Source organism: Phyllostomus hastatus, unplaced genomic scaffold, assembly GCF_019186645.2.
Source record: "Phyllostomus hastatus isolate PE091 unplaced genomic scaffold, TTU_PhHast_1.1 phas_contig_40, whole genome shotgun sequence".
In the NCBI taxonomy this organism is placed as follows: Eukaryota; Metazoa; Chordata; class Mammalia; order Chiroptera; family Phyllostomidae; genus Phyllostomus; species Phyllostomus hastatus.
Genome location: NW_025333872.1, coordinates 1,643,268 through 1,659,113, shown reverse-complemented (window position 1 = coordinate 1,659,113; position 15,846 = coordinate 1,643,268). Strand labels below are relative to the sequence as shown.

General features: G+C 47.6%; 1 protein-coding gene across 2 annotated transcripts in view; it reads right to left on the bottom strand.

The window, feature by feature from the left end:
• Positions 1 to 300: 300 nt before the first annotated feature.
• The window catches only part of RNF8 (ring finger protein 8), a 36,187-nt gene continuing 20,641 nt past the window's right edge, over positions 301 to 15,846 (bottom strand). Inside the window, exons 4-8 of one of the 2 annotated variants that reach the window (XM_045843831.1) lie at positions 15,605 to 15,667; positions 13,273 to 13,362; positions 11,336 to 11,443; positions 9,160 to 9,364; positions 301 to 803 (exon numbers count right to left, since the gene is read on the bottom strand). In XM_045843831.1, coding sequence (XP_045699787.1) covers positions 787 to 803; positions 9,160 to 9,364; positions 11,336 to 11,443; positions 13,273 to 13,362; positions 15,605 to 15,667 — 483 coding nt within the window. In that variant the 3' untranslated portion in view covers positions 301 to 786. The remainder of the gene's footprint in view (positions 804 to 9,159; positions 9,365 to 11,335; positions 11,444 to 13,272; positions 13,363 to 15,604; positions 15,668 to 15,846) is intronic. The other variant, XM_045843832.1, reaches the window with a different exon arrangement.

Here is a 15,846-nt window from a genome sequence, read left to right as displayed (position 1 = left end):
TGGGTAAATAGACCTGGAAACTACCTCCATACCCCAGCTGAAGAAGGGAATTCACTCATCCTGAAACCAGGTAAGCAGTGACCTACCTCCGGGATGCACAGGAAACGCAACGGTCAGGGGCTTAACAGAGCCCATCTGCTATGGCCATGACCTTGGGCTTGGCTTCCAAGGCTGACATTCACTTGAGTCTATCATCTGACATAGTCACTTTCTTGGTTGCAATTTATGAGCTGCCAGTGTTTACTTGTGAGACTGTATGGGAGCTGGAAGGGAAGGAAGACAAATACACCAAAGCCCAGCTGAGCAACTATTAAATTTTGTGTTTTATTTCCAGTAAATGACACCTTATTTTCACAAAGAGGTATTCCATCCACTCAAATAGAGGCTGCCTTAACTTTCAGGGGCAGCCACAGGGGTACATTCAAGCTGTCCAGGATAAACGTCCACCGAGGTGCTTCAGAGATACCAAAACAACAACAAAAACAACAGATGTAAAACACAAACGGAAATACATAACCATCGACATGTAGTGAGTGGGGCAGAGTCTGTCACGTGCCCGACGCATCGGGTGGTGCGCACCACGGCCCTTCAGACAACAGTGGCAGCGGGCTGGCCTGCCCAGGAGGCTCGTGGCAGAGAACTGGAGAACTTCCGAACTCAGACTCTGTCCCACGCGGCTCTTCACGCTCTGTCTCGGTGCAGCCCAAGGCCAGTGCGTGGAGACCCTCCAGGCCACCCGAGCTTCTGTCGCCTGGCGGTCTGTCAAAGGCCCTTGCAGCACCGTCTTCACAACAGTCTCTTGGCTTTGGAGAGAAAGGAGAGAAATGAAAGAAGAGCCTGCGTGTCCCCTCTCCAGCCTCTCCACAGCCACCCCAGTCCCTTCCTCACACGGTAGCCATGGCAAAGAAAAAACAGAGGTCAGATCATGTCACTCCACTCCAAGCCTGCTCTTCACTTCTCCCAGAGTAAGAGCTGAAGTCAAGGTCCTTCCAAGGGCCTGGAAGGCCCCACCACACCCGCCTCCTGCCCAGCCCTCTGACCTCACCCCTACTCCTCTCCAGGTCACTCACTCTCCTGTAGCCGCACTGGCGTCCCTGCTGTTCGCCCAACACCCCATGCATGCTCCCCCTTCCTATTCCCTCTGTGTGGGACACTGGCTCCCCAGATACAGCGTGGCCTCTTCCTGCAGACCTTTACTCAAATATTACCTTCTTGGTGATGCCTTTCTTGACCACCCCAAACACTGCCGAAGCTCTCCCCATCACTCCTGGCCCTTTCTTGCTCTATTTTCCTCTGAAGTACCAATCACATCAAACTTTAATCAGATTTTCACTTTTCTTTCTATTCCTTGCACCTAACATGACTGACACAAAGTGTGCCCTCTACAGATATAGGTTGAAGGAAAGAGGAAATTGCATCCGTAGTGACTGACACGGAAAGGTGGGAGTTCTTCCAACACCCAGAAAGGGAGGGGGCAGAGGGGCTGTTTACTGGCCTCCAGTCTTTTCCGACAGCTTCTGCTCCCTCGATCCTGGAGGGGCAGGAGTCCTGGCTACACTAAGGGCACAGTAAAGCCACCAAGGAAACTGTCCTGCTCCCTGAGACTGAGGTCTGGAACTCATTGGTAGGAGGACTGAAAGGGTCACAGAAGCTACTTTTCTCCCACTTCTGGGAGGTGGCTGAGGTGGGACCCTTGGGACGGGGCGTGCGGTCGCACTGGTGAGCTGGGAGAACAGGGCGGCTCCCTTCCTCTCAGTGAAGGGCTTCACCTGCCGGCTCACCAAAAAATGCAGGAATCACAGGAATGAAATTCTCTCGACTCCCTCAAGCAGATTTCCTTTCCCACCCTCCCACATTATTCTTCTTCCTCTAGGAAACTGGGGATGCATCCCCGTACTTTTGAAGATGAATTCCTCCATCTGTGCTCTCTGCATTCGCTCCCCTCCCCTGCCTTTCTAGGAACTGTGCCCATCCACGATCTGGCTTGCCAGCATCACCTTCTCTACAGGCTCCTTCCAATCAGCAATCGAGCGTGCTGTAATCTCTCCTGCCTTTAAAAAACAAAAACTAAGCCCTGGCCGGGTCACTCAGTTGGTAAGAGTGTCATCCTAATATGCTAAGGTTGCAGGTCTGATCCCCGGTCAGGGCACATACAAGAAACCACCAATGAATGCGTAACTAAATGGAACAACAAAAATCAAAGTCTCACTCTCTTCCCCCTTTTCTCTCCCTCAAGTCAATAAATTTAAAAAATACTTAAACAAAGTGAGAAACTGCTTTACCCTGACTTCCTCCCCCAACAACAGCCTTCTCTATTACTGCTTCCCACAATTGTAGCCAAACTTCCTCAAGAGCTAGCCTATTTTCACTCTTCTCTGCTCCTTCGCCTCTTACTCATTCTCCAATTCACTGCAGACTGGCTGCTGACTCCACACGCACCCCCCAACTTGTCCTAGATGAAGTCATCAATGTCCTACACACCTGCTACATCCAAAGGGCAGTTTTTCATCCTTATCAGCATTTCGCACTGCCAGCCCCTCTGTCCATAACCACTCACAAATGTGCATTTACCGGAGACCTGCCAAACAGTCTTCCAGGCCCTGAAAATACTGCATTCAATAAGCTAAAACCCCTGTCCTCGAGTTTATAAACTGAGGGGCAAGAACACACCAACACACACAATTTCAGCCTCCTAAGTATCTGAAAGCAATAGATAGGGAGGTGTCTAGAATGTAACAAGGGGCTACTGCAGACAAGGCTGTGGTCGGGAAGGCTCAGAGCACACCGCTGTGATGTCCTGTCACCTGTCCACACCTCCCTCTTTCTCCATCTCTCTTCGGTCTCTCCTCCCCCTCTGCCCTGAATTCTCCCCTTCCACTCCCCGTCCCTTTGGTGTCTGTGTTTCTCCGGGACACAGACTTGACCTTAGCTCTTACCACCCAGAGAGGATCCCCAAATCTAGTGTTTTCTGGGCTCCAGGTCCACATATTTAAATGCCCTCAGGTGCTCTCAACTTACCTTAGCCTAAACAACTTTAGTCTAAAACCAAACTTATCTCCCTGACAATCTGCTCCAATTTTGGTGAACACACTATCACCCGCCCGGCTGCCTGACAGAAACCAGGAGTGATCCTCAGCAAGGTGCTCCTCGTTCCTCACAGCAAACCAGCTGCGCAAGCCTGTGGACTCTGTCCCCTAAACATCTGCTCAAGTCTGCCCGCCCCCTCCTCCCCACTGCCGTTTCTCTCACCCAGCCATTACCCTGGCCAGGGCTGCTGCCTCTATTCTTGTTCCCATCACCGTTTATCTGCACTGCAGCCCCGCTGACCTACCCAGAAAAATCTAAACAGGCACACCTCTACTTAAAATCTTGTAGTTTTCCCACAGCCCCCAGTGTAAACCTTTCACACAGTTCTGGAAGACTTCACGACCCAGTCCTGCTTGCTTTCCAGCCTCACTGCCCAAACATTCCCTAGCACCTTCAACCTGTCACTCTGTGCTTTTCTCAGCCCCAAACCCCTCCTGCTTTCTTGCTTTTGGCCTTTCTACCTATGCACCCACCTCCCTTTCACTTCCCTTCACTCCCCTGCCTGCCATTGGCCTTTCCATGGCACCTTTCATCTGCTAGTGTGGCGTGTTCCCATGCCCAGCACCCAGACCAGAAGTTCCACGAGGGCAGGGGTTGCGTGTGCCCTACCCACCTTTATTCCCCGCACCCAATGCTAAGTGGGTCCTGAGAAAACAGAAAGGCCCAGGGAAAGGAAGCAAGGAGTTTTTTCTTTGGGGTTGGTTCTGCTTCATGTTTCATGGGCCAAGGGTAAAAGAGGTCCAAACTCTCCAGCATAGGAAAGCAGAAAGCAGTTCAAGCAGAAACCCTAACCAGAAACAGGAGCGTGTCTAGTTTTATCAGGTTTCTTAAGAACCACAGTAACACACACTTGGGCAAGGTATATATCCAGCCGATGCACAGAAGCCTCAATGGTGATGTGCCTAATTCTATGGGGAGGGCAAAAAAGAGAAAAAAAGATTTCTGTGACTAATTCATGGAAATCTAGAACACCAACTAGTTTGAGTTTGCTTCAAATATACCCAGTGTACATCTAGTGCTAAGTGCAGGAACCAAGGAACTCTCAAAGGAAAGCCACTTTGGTTACAGACACTGTCCTATACTTATACAAGTGGTCTTCTACAGTAAGAAGGTTCTGGAGGTACCGTATTTTGCTGTGTATAATACGCACCCACATTTGGGGGTAACTCTGTTTTATCATTACAAAAAACAAAAACAAAAAAGTCAGGAGAAACTTCTGTGGAGAACAGCAACAAGGGATCTGAAGTTCTGAAGTCCCTCTGCTGGGCCCCTGGAGACCAGCTGCTCACACCTACTTGTGCTGCGGCTCTAGCGTGTGCTCCTGCGCCTCCCGGCCCTCTCCAGCTGGCAGGGCAGCCTGGGCAAGTACTGGTCTTGCCCTTAGTACAATGTTGGTGGGGTGGGCTTAGCGCTCGCCAGAGTTCCGGACTCCACAGGCAGGTCAGCAAAGGTCAGCCCTGGGCCTCTCACTGGCATGGATGGCATGGCCCCCTCAAACCCAGCCCTGGGTGCACTCGGGGTGCACTAAAGGGTCTTTATTGAAGAAAGGCCAGTCTCCTAAGATGCAAAAGCCTGACTGGTGCTGTGGTGTGGTGGCAGCTTTTGGCGAAGGGGAAAAGACACTCCACCACAGAGCATTAGTCAGAACAGGACCATTCAGAAAGGTCAAGGGCTAGAGAGTCAACAAGAAATGCGAGGTTCTACACATATGCGTGACCCACAGATGTGGACAATGGTGTGGGAACTGTCTGAGGCAGTGGGGAGGCACTGGATAGAGGGTAGCACAGGAGGAAAAATTGGGACAACTGTAATAGCATAAACAATATTTTTAAAAATTAAAAATTTAGAAAGCAAAAAAAAGAAAGAAAGAAAGAAAAAGAAACAAATTCAAAGTTCTAGGACTTCCTGGGTGGCTCCTCCAGGAGTTCCAATTAATATCTTAGAAGCCGACGTCCAAGGCCGCAGTCACTCCATTCCTGTGCGTTCTGTGATGCCAATCAGGGCGGAGAGGGAGACACCACTCAAGGGACAAGGAAGGGAAGAAAAATAGGAGACAAAAGAAGAGAAGGGAAGGAAAAACGGGGCAAACACAGAGGGTAGTTTTGGACTATTAAGAAAAAAGCTTCTAGTAACAAGTCTGCTAGTTTTCTACCCCATGACAGTTTTGCGAAGGGTAAATTTTTAAGAGCCAGAATTTGTAGCGAGTGCGGTGTCGTACACTGTTTGTGTGCACGCACAAGGACTGCCCGACCCTGCTACCCTTGTCAAGAGCTGTTGTCCCTTAGACAAACATTGTCCTGTGCCAGGCTGACTGCACGCACTCGACCCTCTCGATTCCTTCGGGGGCTAAAAGTACTTGCCAATAGTATTCTCTCTGGGTGAGCTCGACCTGTCAGCACTGTCACTGCTGCTACGCCCCACACACTCCTTTCCTCAGCTCTGTCTTTCAGCAAGGGACGATGGCGACACCAGGGACAGCCTTCCAGGTGGGCAGATACACTCTTCAGACACTGCCGTTTCTTGTGTCCCATGCCTGGATCGCCCTCCTGAGAGCCTACGGGAAGCGGGCCAGAACTACAGGCTGTGTGGTCTGGCCTGAGCCCATCTTCCTAGGGACCCCCGACCGCTGGAGGGGCGTGTCTCACAGACTCAGGGCAGCTGTGATTCGTGCACCTTGCTCCCACCTCCGCACACTCCGACTGGGAGTCCGGACTCACTAGCAGAGTATCAAGGGAGTTGGGGAGTGCAGTTTGAAGAAGCCCATGGACTGGAAATCACTGCTATGAAGTACCAACAAGACTTTATTTCTAGATCATTTGTTTTCTTCTTTTCTGAGCACAACCCAGAGAAATTGCTAGGGAAAGCTAAAGTGAGAATGTTAACACTCTTGTCAACCAACCAGCATTTAATGAGAACAGAACACATGGGGGAGGCGAAGCCGTGGACAGACCACCTCACCGGCCCCAGAGGGAGAGGGTCCCCAGGGGATGAATGTCTTCCCTCAGGAAAGATCTCCCGTCAGTATCCCAGAGAATTACAATTACTCATGCGACAAGCACTTCCTGGGTGTTTCTTATCTGCCCCAGCGCCAGGGCACCCTTTCTTCAACCCGGACAGGATCTGGCATCCTAACATTCTCCTCTTCTCTGTAATCTGGCCTCCCAGAGTTTACGAGGAATTATCATGCCTCCCACGGGCCATGGAACTTGAAGACACCGCCAGCAGCCAGGGAAGCCTAGCTAGGGCTGCTCTCGGTGGGGTCAGAGCCCCCGGGGCCATAAACCAGCAGGCCTCCCTCTCCGCACACATGCTCCGAGCAACCCTGCCGGGAGGAACACACCCAGCCACAGCTTCAGAATGACGACTACAGGCCTGCCAATCCTAGCGCCCAGATCCTAAGTCTGGTCCTTTTTAAAACTTGGTGGGGATACACTGAAGATTAAACCAGCTTTCAATTGGCAAGGAAGGCTGATCTTTGAACTGAGAGTTTTCTCAAACCCCACACTGCAGACCAGTGAAGCTGCTGATGGCTCTGGCACAGGCCTCCCTAGATCGGGCCACAGAACCTTCCGTCTGTCTCTAGAGAAAAACCTAAAAGCTGCACTCACTGTGATAAGTACAGAAACTACAGCTGGTGCCAGAACAGTCTAAGCCAAGTACTGCAACAGGCAGACTGATTTGGCCGACTGTGCAGACTCCTAGTGTTATGAATAGGCAGAGACATCCTCTCTAGCCTTTGGAGAGAAAAAGGAGTTTGATACTGTTTCCCTTTCCAACGCTGAATGAAACCACCTACTGACCTTGGTCTTGTGAGAAGAAACCTCGCCAATGTGGTGGGTGAAGAAAATTCTTGGTGCCCCCACGCCCACAGAGTCCCAGCACACTTCTGCTCAAAGGCTGACCTTGGTCATAGCTGGGTTCCCAGGCCCCTGATCCTCTCAGAAAGGAAAGAGGAAAGAAATGGAAGGCATTCACAGAGCCTCCGCAGACACTCCCTAAGCTTTGGCCATCCTCACGCTGCTCCGGCACCATGCAGACGCTCTGACTGGACCACAAGGGGGCACTGCTACGAACAAGTCACTGCTGCTCACACCTCTGTGCTCCGCTTGTGCCTATTCCTCTGCTTGGAAAGCTACCCCTTAGGGAAGCTTTGACTCACTTCAAAAGGCACTTCTTCTGTGAACTGCCAGAGCATACCTCCACCTGCCCAGGCCAAATTGAGTGTCCCCTTCTCGGCAGTTTCCTAGAGCCCTGTTGTGGAACTTGTCACACCACCTACTTCCCTGTCTGTCTCCTCCATAGACAGGGAGTGCTATAAGCGCTGAGACAGGGCCTTATTTACCACCTTGTCCCAGTTCGTAGCAGTGTCCCTATAAGAGCTTATGGAGTGATGGGAGGTAGAGAGGAAGAGCAATGGGATTCTGCCAGAATCAAGTGGCTCCTGGGAGGTAAAGTCTCTGGGGGCTTAAGACCTGTCATAAAACCCAACAGCACATAGTTGTGGAAAAAAAAATGTAAAATACTTTGGTTCTAAAGAACTACCTGAGGGCCAGTGCACCCTCCTACAGGTCAGAATGTCTTCCTTGAGTATAAACAGCTCAAGCACACTCCCTGTTCAGCACTGCACCACCGGCTCTGGACAGGCCTGCTGCCTCTGCCCTGGCTCACCCACCGAGGGCCCGTTTCAAACCACAGCCACTCACAAATCAGCATCAGATTCCTGGCCCCACTACTCGAAGTGGCTGCTATCTGCTGAAGGGCTAGGAGAAAGGAAGCAGTGGACTGAAGATCCTATTAGCAGTGTGGCTTTTAAGCCTTCAGCTTCTCTGAAATTAGGGAAAGATACACCCAAAGATACATACTACCAACAGCCAGGTGGTGGGGAACACCTGTAAAGGCAGCAAGCTTCTGGTTCTTCGATGGCAGATCTTTACATGCACTCATGGCTGCCACAGCACTTTGGATCTGAAGCTTCTTAGCAGGTAACGCTATACTACACTATCAAAAGGGCTTAACGTTGATAATCAAATCTACCCACTTCTGTGCACTCTCGACCCCACCCAATCCCCAATCCTTTGTACACACTGACTTTCTCGTGTTTGCCCCAGGACATGTCCTTCTGCCACAAGGACATTCGAGTCTTAAGCAGAGTAGCTCCACAACCCTCAACACAGCAGGCTGCAGGGGCGATGAGAGCACTTGGTTAAATTCAGGATGGAAGTATGGCTCCTCAGGGAAACTCACCCACCCCTACCCCAATCTCTACTCAAATTCCCTTCCAACTGGGAAACTTGTGGGTAAATATATTAGGGTCCCCAGTGATAACACAGTAGGATTAAATTTATCTCTTTGGTTTAACGTTATACCCAATTTGCATAATTAAGCTGTAACTCTTATAGAGAGAACTTATGCATGTCTTTTCTTCAGGCATTCAGTTGTGAATCTCTGACTTGTATGCATCCAGTTTACAACTGACTGTATACCCACCCCAAATGGTCTGCAACACCTGGACAGCAACTAAACTGTCCTGAATAACAGCCCCATCTAGTCACCAGTACAGCAAACTGTCTGTGTGTTCTAATCACATCTTTCTTTTCACCCCAGTAACCGAGGCACTTGCACTTAAGCCTCCCTCTTTTCCTGCTGCTCCAGCAACTTAGTTAATTCTACTTCAACTCTTTCTCACACATTCACTGTTTTTTCATTTTATTTTATTTCAGAGAGAGAGAGAGAGAGGACGGGAGAGAGGGGGAGGGAGGAGAAGGGAGAGAGATAGAGAGTTTGACTGATTATTGTTCCACTTACTTATGCATTCATTGGTTGCTTCTTGTATGTGCCCTGACTGGGGATCGAACCCACAACATTGGCATGTCAGGATGACACTCTAACTAAGTTACCCAGTCAGGGCTCACACATTCATTATCTTTAACTCCTTTTACTTTCCCCCATTTCTTCCACTTGTTCTTTAGCTTAAGAATCTTTCATCTGATTCTCTTCCCCAACCAAAAAAATCTGCCAAAGTTTGTAAGTACTTCGCTGAGGGCACTCAGCATCTTGTTTATACCCACTCACCTTTTCGTCCCTTAATTAAGTCAATTCGTCGTTCTCTTACTTCTGAACTCAGATTATCTACCATCTTACTAATGCAGTTGTCCAGAACCAGGGAGGGGGTTTTGGACTTGATGTCCTTCCGACAAATGGGACATTCGACCTTCCGCTTCATCCATTCGTTGATACAGAAGGAACAAAAACTGTGGGCACAGTTCAAGGTGACAGCCTGCAACATGAATGTGAACACACACACATCAGAACGTCACACTTACTTCCACAGGGTGGTAAGTGATCTCAAAGCTAGGCAGGGCCAAGTGGACATTTAACCACCACTGTACCTAGAGAGCTTACAAAGGTACCAGAGTCATCCTTGGGAGTGGGAAATTTTAAGCTTCAAGTTAGATGATTTATCATCTTTCTCAGAGTTCATAAACGCAGGCCCCAGGTAGGCGGACTTGTCTGTTCTGTTCCACCAACTCAGGCTACTGCCAACACAGGTTAGCTACCTTGTGAACAAATGCCTTTGGACGTAGGTAGGACTAGTAAGCATGTGACTGTTTGGTGCAAATACCTCACTAACTCTCTTATGAAAAACAAATGTATGTGTTGTTAGTGGTGAATTAGAACCTCAATTTTTATATACAAAGGGGAACACACATTGAAAACTCAGTATATGGTATGGTGGGAGACATCATCTCTTTTCAGAAGAAACCAAAAAAGTAAAATAAATCTAAAAGGCAACTAAAAAGGCTGGGGAAGAAAGAAGAGAAATGGAAAAAATGCAATGGGTTCGCTGACACTGGCTGAACCCCTGAGTAAATAATCCTCCAAGAAGAGAGAAAGCAAAAGGAGCCATGTTGTTTGAGGGGCTCTTCTGAGTAAACCGGAATTCTGCCAGCGTGCTTTTCACTCCCAACGATATAAACCATTGTCTTCACTACTCTTGTTTATGTACACCCCCTAAGATACAATGTTATCCGAGGCTCAAAAGTCTTCATTCCTGCTTTTAGGAGGGCAGTTGAAAATAACACAGAAATCATTTATTTCCCAAATGCCAAGGTGAGCCCAGAAAGTCAACTAGGAGACATTCTGTTTACTATAGGAGGTAAATTCTTATCAACAGGACTAAAAACCTGTCTCATTAAAATGAAACTTTTTTCCAGCCCTCACTTTAGGAGGTGACCAGGAGGAAAGGTCAGGTGGTGTGCAGTAAATCAAACAAAGCACAGGTCAGCCTGTCTGCCTCGACTGTCTGGGCAGATGCTCCCAGCTGGCCAACTCAGCACCAGTTCCAAGCCCTCTCCTTATGTTCCTCTAGTATGGTCTGTGCACCTTATCAAAACAACACTAACTGAGCTTCTCCTAAGTAGGGAATCAAGTGAATAGAAATTATGGGAGAAATTCATGACCTGAAGTTTAAGTAGACCCAGAGCAAAAAAACAGGTCTGCTCAGGAGAGCTGTTCCGGCAGGCTAACAGACTCAGCCTCCTAAAGACCACCAGAAAAAAGGGAGCAGTGTCTGTACGCATCTTCCTTTGTAAAGGAATCTGACAAACAATGTCACTTTACAACTTGAATTTAAACTTGTGGTATAAGATGAACTGGTCACAAATGGTAAAATTTTTAAAAATAAGAGCCCATGTAAAAATATGACAGGATAACCGATGGTAACCTAGGAGAGAGGTTTCATTTTCATAGGGAACCCTGAGTCCCTGAGACGTGTTCCACTTGTGTGCCGAATTCCTGACACCCCGCAATGGCATTTACCGCCCTCTTCAAAGGCTGCACTGCACACCCCCTCAGCACCATGCCCATTCAGAGTAAGGAAAGTGTAGCTTTACTGAGCAGCTTTACTCCGATACTTCAAAAATCTAATGCCATGTGGCCCTGTGTCCTCCCCAACAAAACAGAGATAAAGGCTTTACTGCAGCTTAAAATATTAATTATATCAAATAAATAAGAACAAATGAAATAAGAAAAAGGACAGTAAAGTTAAAGACTATACAAAAACAAGTGAGAAGTGGCCACCTCTAGAGGTTATTTTGTAGTCAAATAGCTACGAGAAGTTCCTGCAAGAAAAGCTCTTCAGAACGTTCCCCTATAGCGGAAGCAGCCTGAGTAGCTGAGGCTCCATTCAGGATTGGGACAGTGATGAGGCTCCCGAGAGCCACTCACTGTTCCTAACGTTCATAATTACCTCAATGAAGTATTCTGAGCAAATAATGCACTGGAGCTCATTCTCTAGCACGTCATTCATGTGGCTAAGAACTTCTTCTTTCTGTGCTTGTACCTTCTCCTTTTCTTCCTGCAAAGACACAAAACTCCTGCTGTCATTAGGAGAACCCACAAGAATGTAAAACAGGACAGGGAGTAGGATTAATCCTCTGGAATACAATTCAGAAGGAGTCTAAATTAAAAATTCATCCTGGCGGAGGAACACAGAAATAAAGCACTTTCCCCAAGGGGTGCTATTTCTCAGAACTGCTTTCTAATGTAGGGCACTGTCTTCCTTTCTTTCCTCTCTCTGCTTTTTCAGTATTTGTACTGTCATGTTTGCCTCCTTCCCAAAATTAACTAAATGGGAAAAACTGAAGGTAGCATACTAACCACACCAACCACCCAAGACCTTCTAGAATGAGACATTAAGTATCCCACAGTGAGCTGCAGTTTAGAGGTGATATAAAATCATCCCCCAAACCAAGAACTCACTGGACAAAAAAGTCATAAAGAATATCCCATAGAGGCAGGAAACTTGAATTACTCTATAAAGTCCCTTGTGCTCTTTGTAGCTGCCTCTTCTATAAAATAGCGAGTCCCTATACTCTCTGGAGGCCAGAGGCTGGAGGCTAGAATGGTGGCCTCCAGTATCTTCAGGCCCTGGGCTCTACGCTTGCCACTCCCCACTCCTGCAGACATCTGCAGTACCACTTCCCTGTGCTTTCCCCAAGCACAGGGACCAGACTGCTTGCAGACGGCCTTTTTAGGGACCATCTTAGGTGTGTTCTCTTGAAGCAGACATTGATTTAAGTTAGCACCTTATGACCCCAAAAAGAAAGTTATCAGGAGCCCCTGAGGGAGAGAGGAAATGACACTCAGGGTATACAGTTGATGTATTTTTCATCTTTTATTTTCTCTTCCAATCAGAGCAAAGACTGTCAGACTGCTTATGGCAGTGAGGAAGGTCCGAATCCATTTCTAACTGCAGCCAAGTTCCCTGAAAACTTATGGATTGCCGGTTTTAAAAAAATGGTAGTTTCTTGGAGGATGGGAAAGAAGGTACTAGGTGATTTAAACAGAATATAAGGATATCGAACCAATGGGAAAGAGAGCCTCCTCCTTTCTGTGCTCTGCTCCAGGTCGGTATGTGAGGAGGGGTGAGCAGAGAGGCAGTCAGACCAGGCATTAATTTCAGGTCAGAGGTTATAAACTGATGACCTGTGGACTGGCCAGCCTACAGACTTGTTTAGTTCAGCCTTTATGGTATTGAAAGATCAAACAAAAAACTGAACTTGTTGCTAATATTTGAAAATTGGGATGCTTTATGTAAACATTTGGATTTCCATCTTCTGTGGAAAGTTCGGAATATCTGACGCCACCAGGCCTGCATTTCTGCATGGCAACAACTGGCTGCAGCAAAGCAGGGGTGGAGGCTGGGGGCAAAGATCTCCTTCCTGTGCACCTCTGTCCCCACAGGACACTTTGCTCAATTCCATTACCAGTCTGACCTCACTGGGCATTTGAGTTTATAGCCCTAATTTAAGAATTCCACTGATTTGATGTGGGGAAATAATTACTTAAAGGCATGAGGACACACTATTGTTTATTCTGACTATACCGCTCCATAGCCCAGCGTCAGAGGGATGCGCTGGAGAAGCATCTAGCACAGACGAGGGACTGGACTGCAGGATGAGTGTCTTCTCCCTAGCATTTTGCTTCTGAATGAGGGAAGGAAACAGATGTTGTCTTCAGGCAGAGCCTTCCATAGGCCTGAGTAATTTGATGGATTATTTCCCCTGAGGCCAGGAACAGACATATTTTCTCTCTCTCTCCATTCACCATAGCAACCCTTGCACTGTTGAAAATGCTGAGTTGCATGTACTAACCAAATTCTAAACCTTCATCTTCTTGCTATACCTTGGTCTGCTCCAATTCTCTGTTCTTGGCTTGAAGGATGGCTTCAAAGTCCTTCTTGCTGCGATTTAGCTCTTCCATTAGAGCCCAGTGCTGCAGGAACATAGCAGATACACACTCAAGACGAGCTACACTGCATCTTCCTTTTAAGCTGCACATGCCTGCTCCGCCCCTCCCTCTATTGGTGGCATTAGTTCAACAGGATCAATGGACCAGCAATTTAAAAGAAAAAAGCCTCTGTTCCTTTAGGACATCTCACTCACCTGATACCTTTTTTTTTTTTCAGGGAAGGGGACAAACCAGGAGGGAGGCCATCAAATCTATAATCCCACAGGAAATAACCCAACCTTCATGGCCACGCAAATTGACGGAACAACTGCCATCCTGAGGGTCTGATTCTGTAGGTTTCCCTTGGAGCCTAGGAGTGTGTATTTTTTTAAAAAGCTGTCCAAGTGATTCTAAAATTCAATGCTCAATGCAACTAGTAACTCTGAGGCTACCCAGCACTAGGAGTGGCTTTTAAGAAATAACCCAGGAGAAATGAGATCCAGGGAAACTAGATAACCATTTTCATTGAAATAAGAGACCTTTAACCTATTTAGTCTACAAATCACACACTATTACGCTCTCAAGGCAATGCTGCCCACACCCCGCCTGTGTGTTCTGCAACCAGGCATGCCCGAGAGCTGGCAGCTCCTCCGCTGTGCCGAACTGCCTACCCGAACGTCAAGAGGTTCCGCTTCCATGAAACATAATTTCTGAGCTGCCTCATGCTTAAGTACAGCTTATACTTTAAATCTCATCTCAAATCCTTTTCCTAAAGAAGGTAGAGTAAAGGTAAGTATTTCTGAAGAGATTACTGAAGAAACCAATTTTGAAATATGTGGTCTCCTGAGAAAAGCACTTACATCAGAAGGCCTGGGTACTCATTCATCTTGACTGCTACTTAGATGTGTGTCTACAAAATGGGGAAACAGGGGCCCCTCCCACATCAGAGTTAATCACAAATAAAATAACATATGAAAGCATTCGGAAAAGTTTTTAAGCTCCAGGTAAACGCAGGTTGTTATAATGGCCTGGTAAGTGAAAACGAGCAGCTTCAGAGGGACTGGGGAGGCAGACCGACACACAGCCATGTTTCAGCCGAGGAAGTAGTACATCCCCGGGCATGTCGTTCCAGAACCATGACCCGGGAGTACCCCATTTTGGGATAGTGAATGAAGCCTGGCTGAGCACCTCATGTTAAATGACAGTGTATCTTCCCATCTGTCTCAGGGGAGGGTGAGGAGTTGTGGGTGCAGAAAACTCGGTGAGCCCTCAGTGATTTCTAAGTAGCAGAACCTTACTCTTTCCCAGTCAATTTCAAAACATTCTCTGAATATTAATTTAATAATACTCTAAATGGGAAACATGCCTACTCTCCCACCCTAGGAAATAAACAAACTTAGAAAATACAATTCCAAAAAGACTGAATTAATTTTCACCTAGTTCTTTCCAAAGCTGTTTGTGTACCCCTCAAGGAAATCAAGGCAGGCACCCCCCAAGCTTTTACGACCATGTGACTGTCAGCTCTGTAGAAGGCTGGGAGGGAGGTATGCAACAGAAGAATTACAAGGACAAATTACCCTAAACAAATTCTAATGCAAGAGTTCATTTTTTTTTCAAGGAGATATGAACTACACCACTAACCTGACTAAACTTGCATCAAATTACTAATTTTAACGCATAAAAGAGAAAAGATAAAGTAGGTTTTAAATACGCAAAAAAGTATATAAAAATAATCAGATGAGAGAAGTAATCAAGTTAAATGAAATAAATGACAGGCTATCTTTTAGGAGAATTTTATTCCTGTGAGCCCTGCCCTTGCAGTAAATCAGTGTTCTGCTGACTGTTGAACTGCCTCGACCTGACCTAAAATGCTTAGTTGGAACATTCTCAAATGGTTTTTGGATGGCTTCAGCACAGGATCCGTGAGGGAGTGGAGGCCCATGCAGGCCTTGGTGGTGACCAAGTCACAGCTGGCAATTCCCCTCTGCTGCCCTCACCTTTCTGGAAATGCAGACACTTCCCCAGAGAGCTTCCTAATTGCTACAGGCTCCATTCCATTTTCACTAGAGCAGCTTCTGCTCAGATGAAGATGTAAGTTTTCATGCTGAGGTCTGGCACGTCTGTGAGGCTCCAACCTCCGCCCTGATGGTGTGAGCAGCTGCCACCTGCTCTATCTGCAGCCTGGAGATACTGCAGAGGTGTGCACTAAGCAGAAGAGGCGGCCAGAGGCCATGCAAAGCCTGGCTGCCCCCTCCCCCACAGCCCACAATGGCAAGAGATAAGTTACCTCCTGCAGAGCCTGGGCCAGCTGCTGCTTCAGGTTCTCTTCTCCTTGCTCTTTCTCCAAACCCTACAAAGCCAAAAACAAAATGGAAGGTTTCCCAGTCGGCAGGGGAAAAAAGAAACAAAAATCCAGCAACAAGCAGAGTAGGCCAGCTAACATGAGCATCTGGAAACAACAGGGGGCAGGAAGCAGGAAGAAAATTTCTCATTTTATTCCAAGCTGTTGGCAGGAGGGATGAAAGCAGA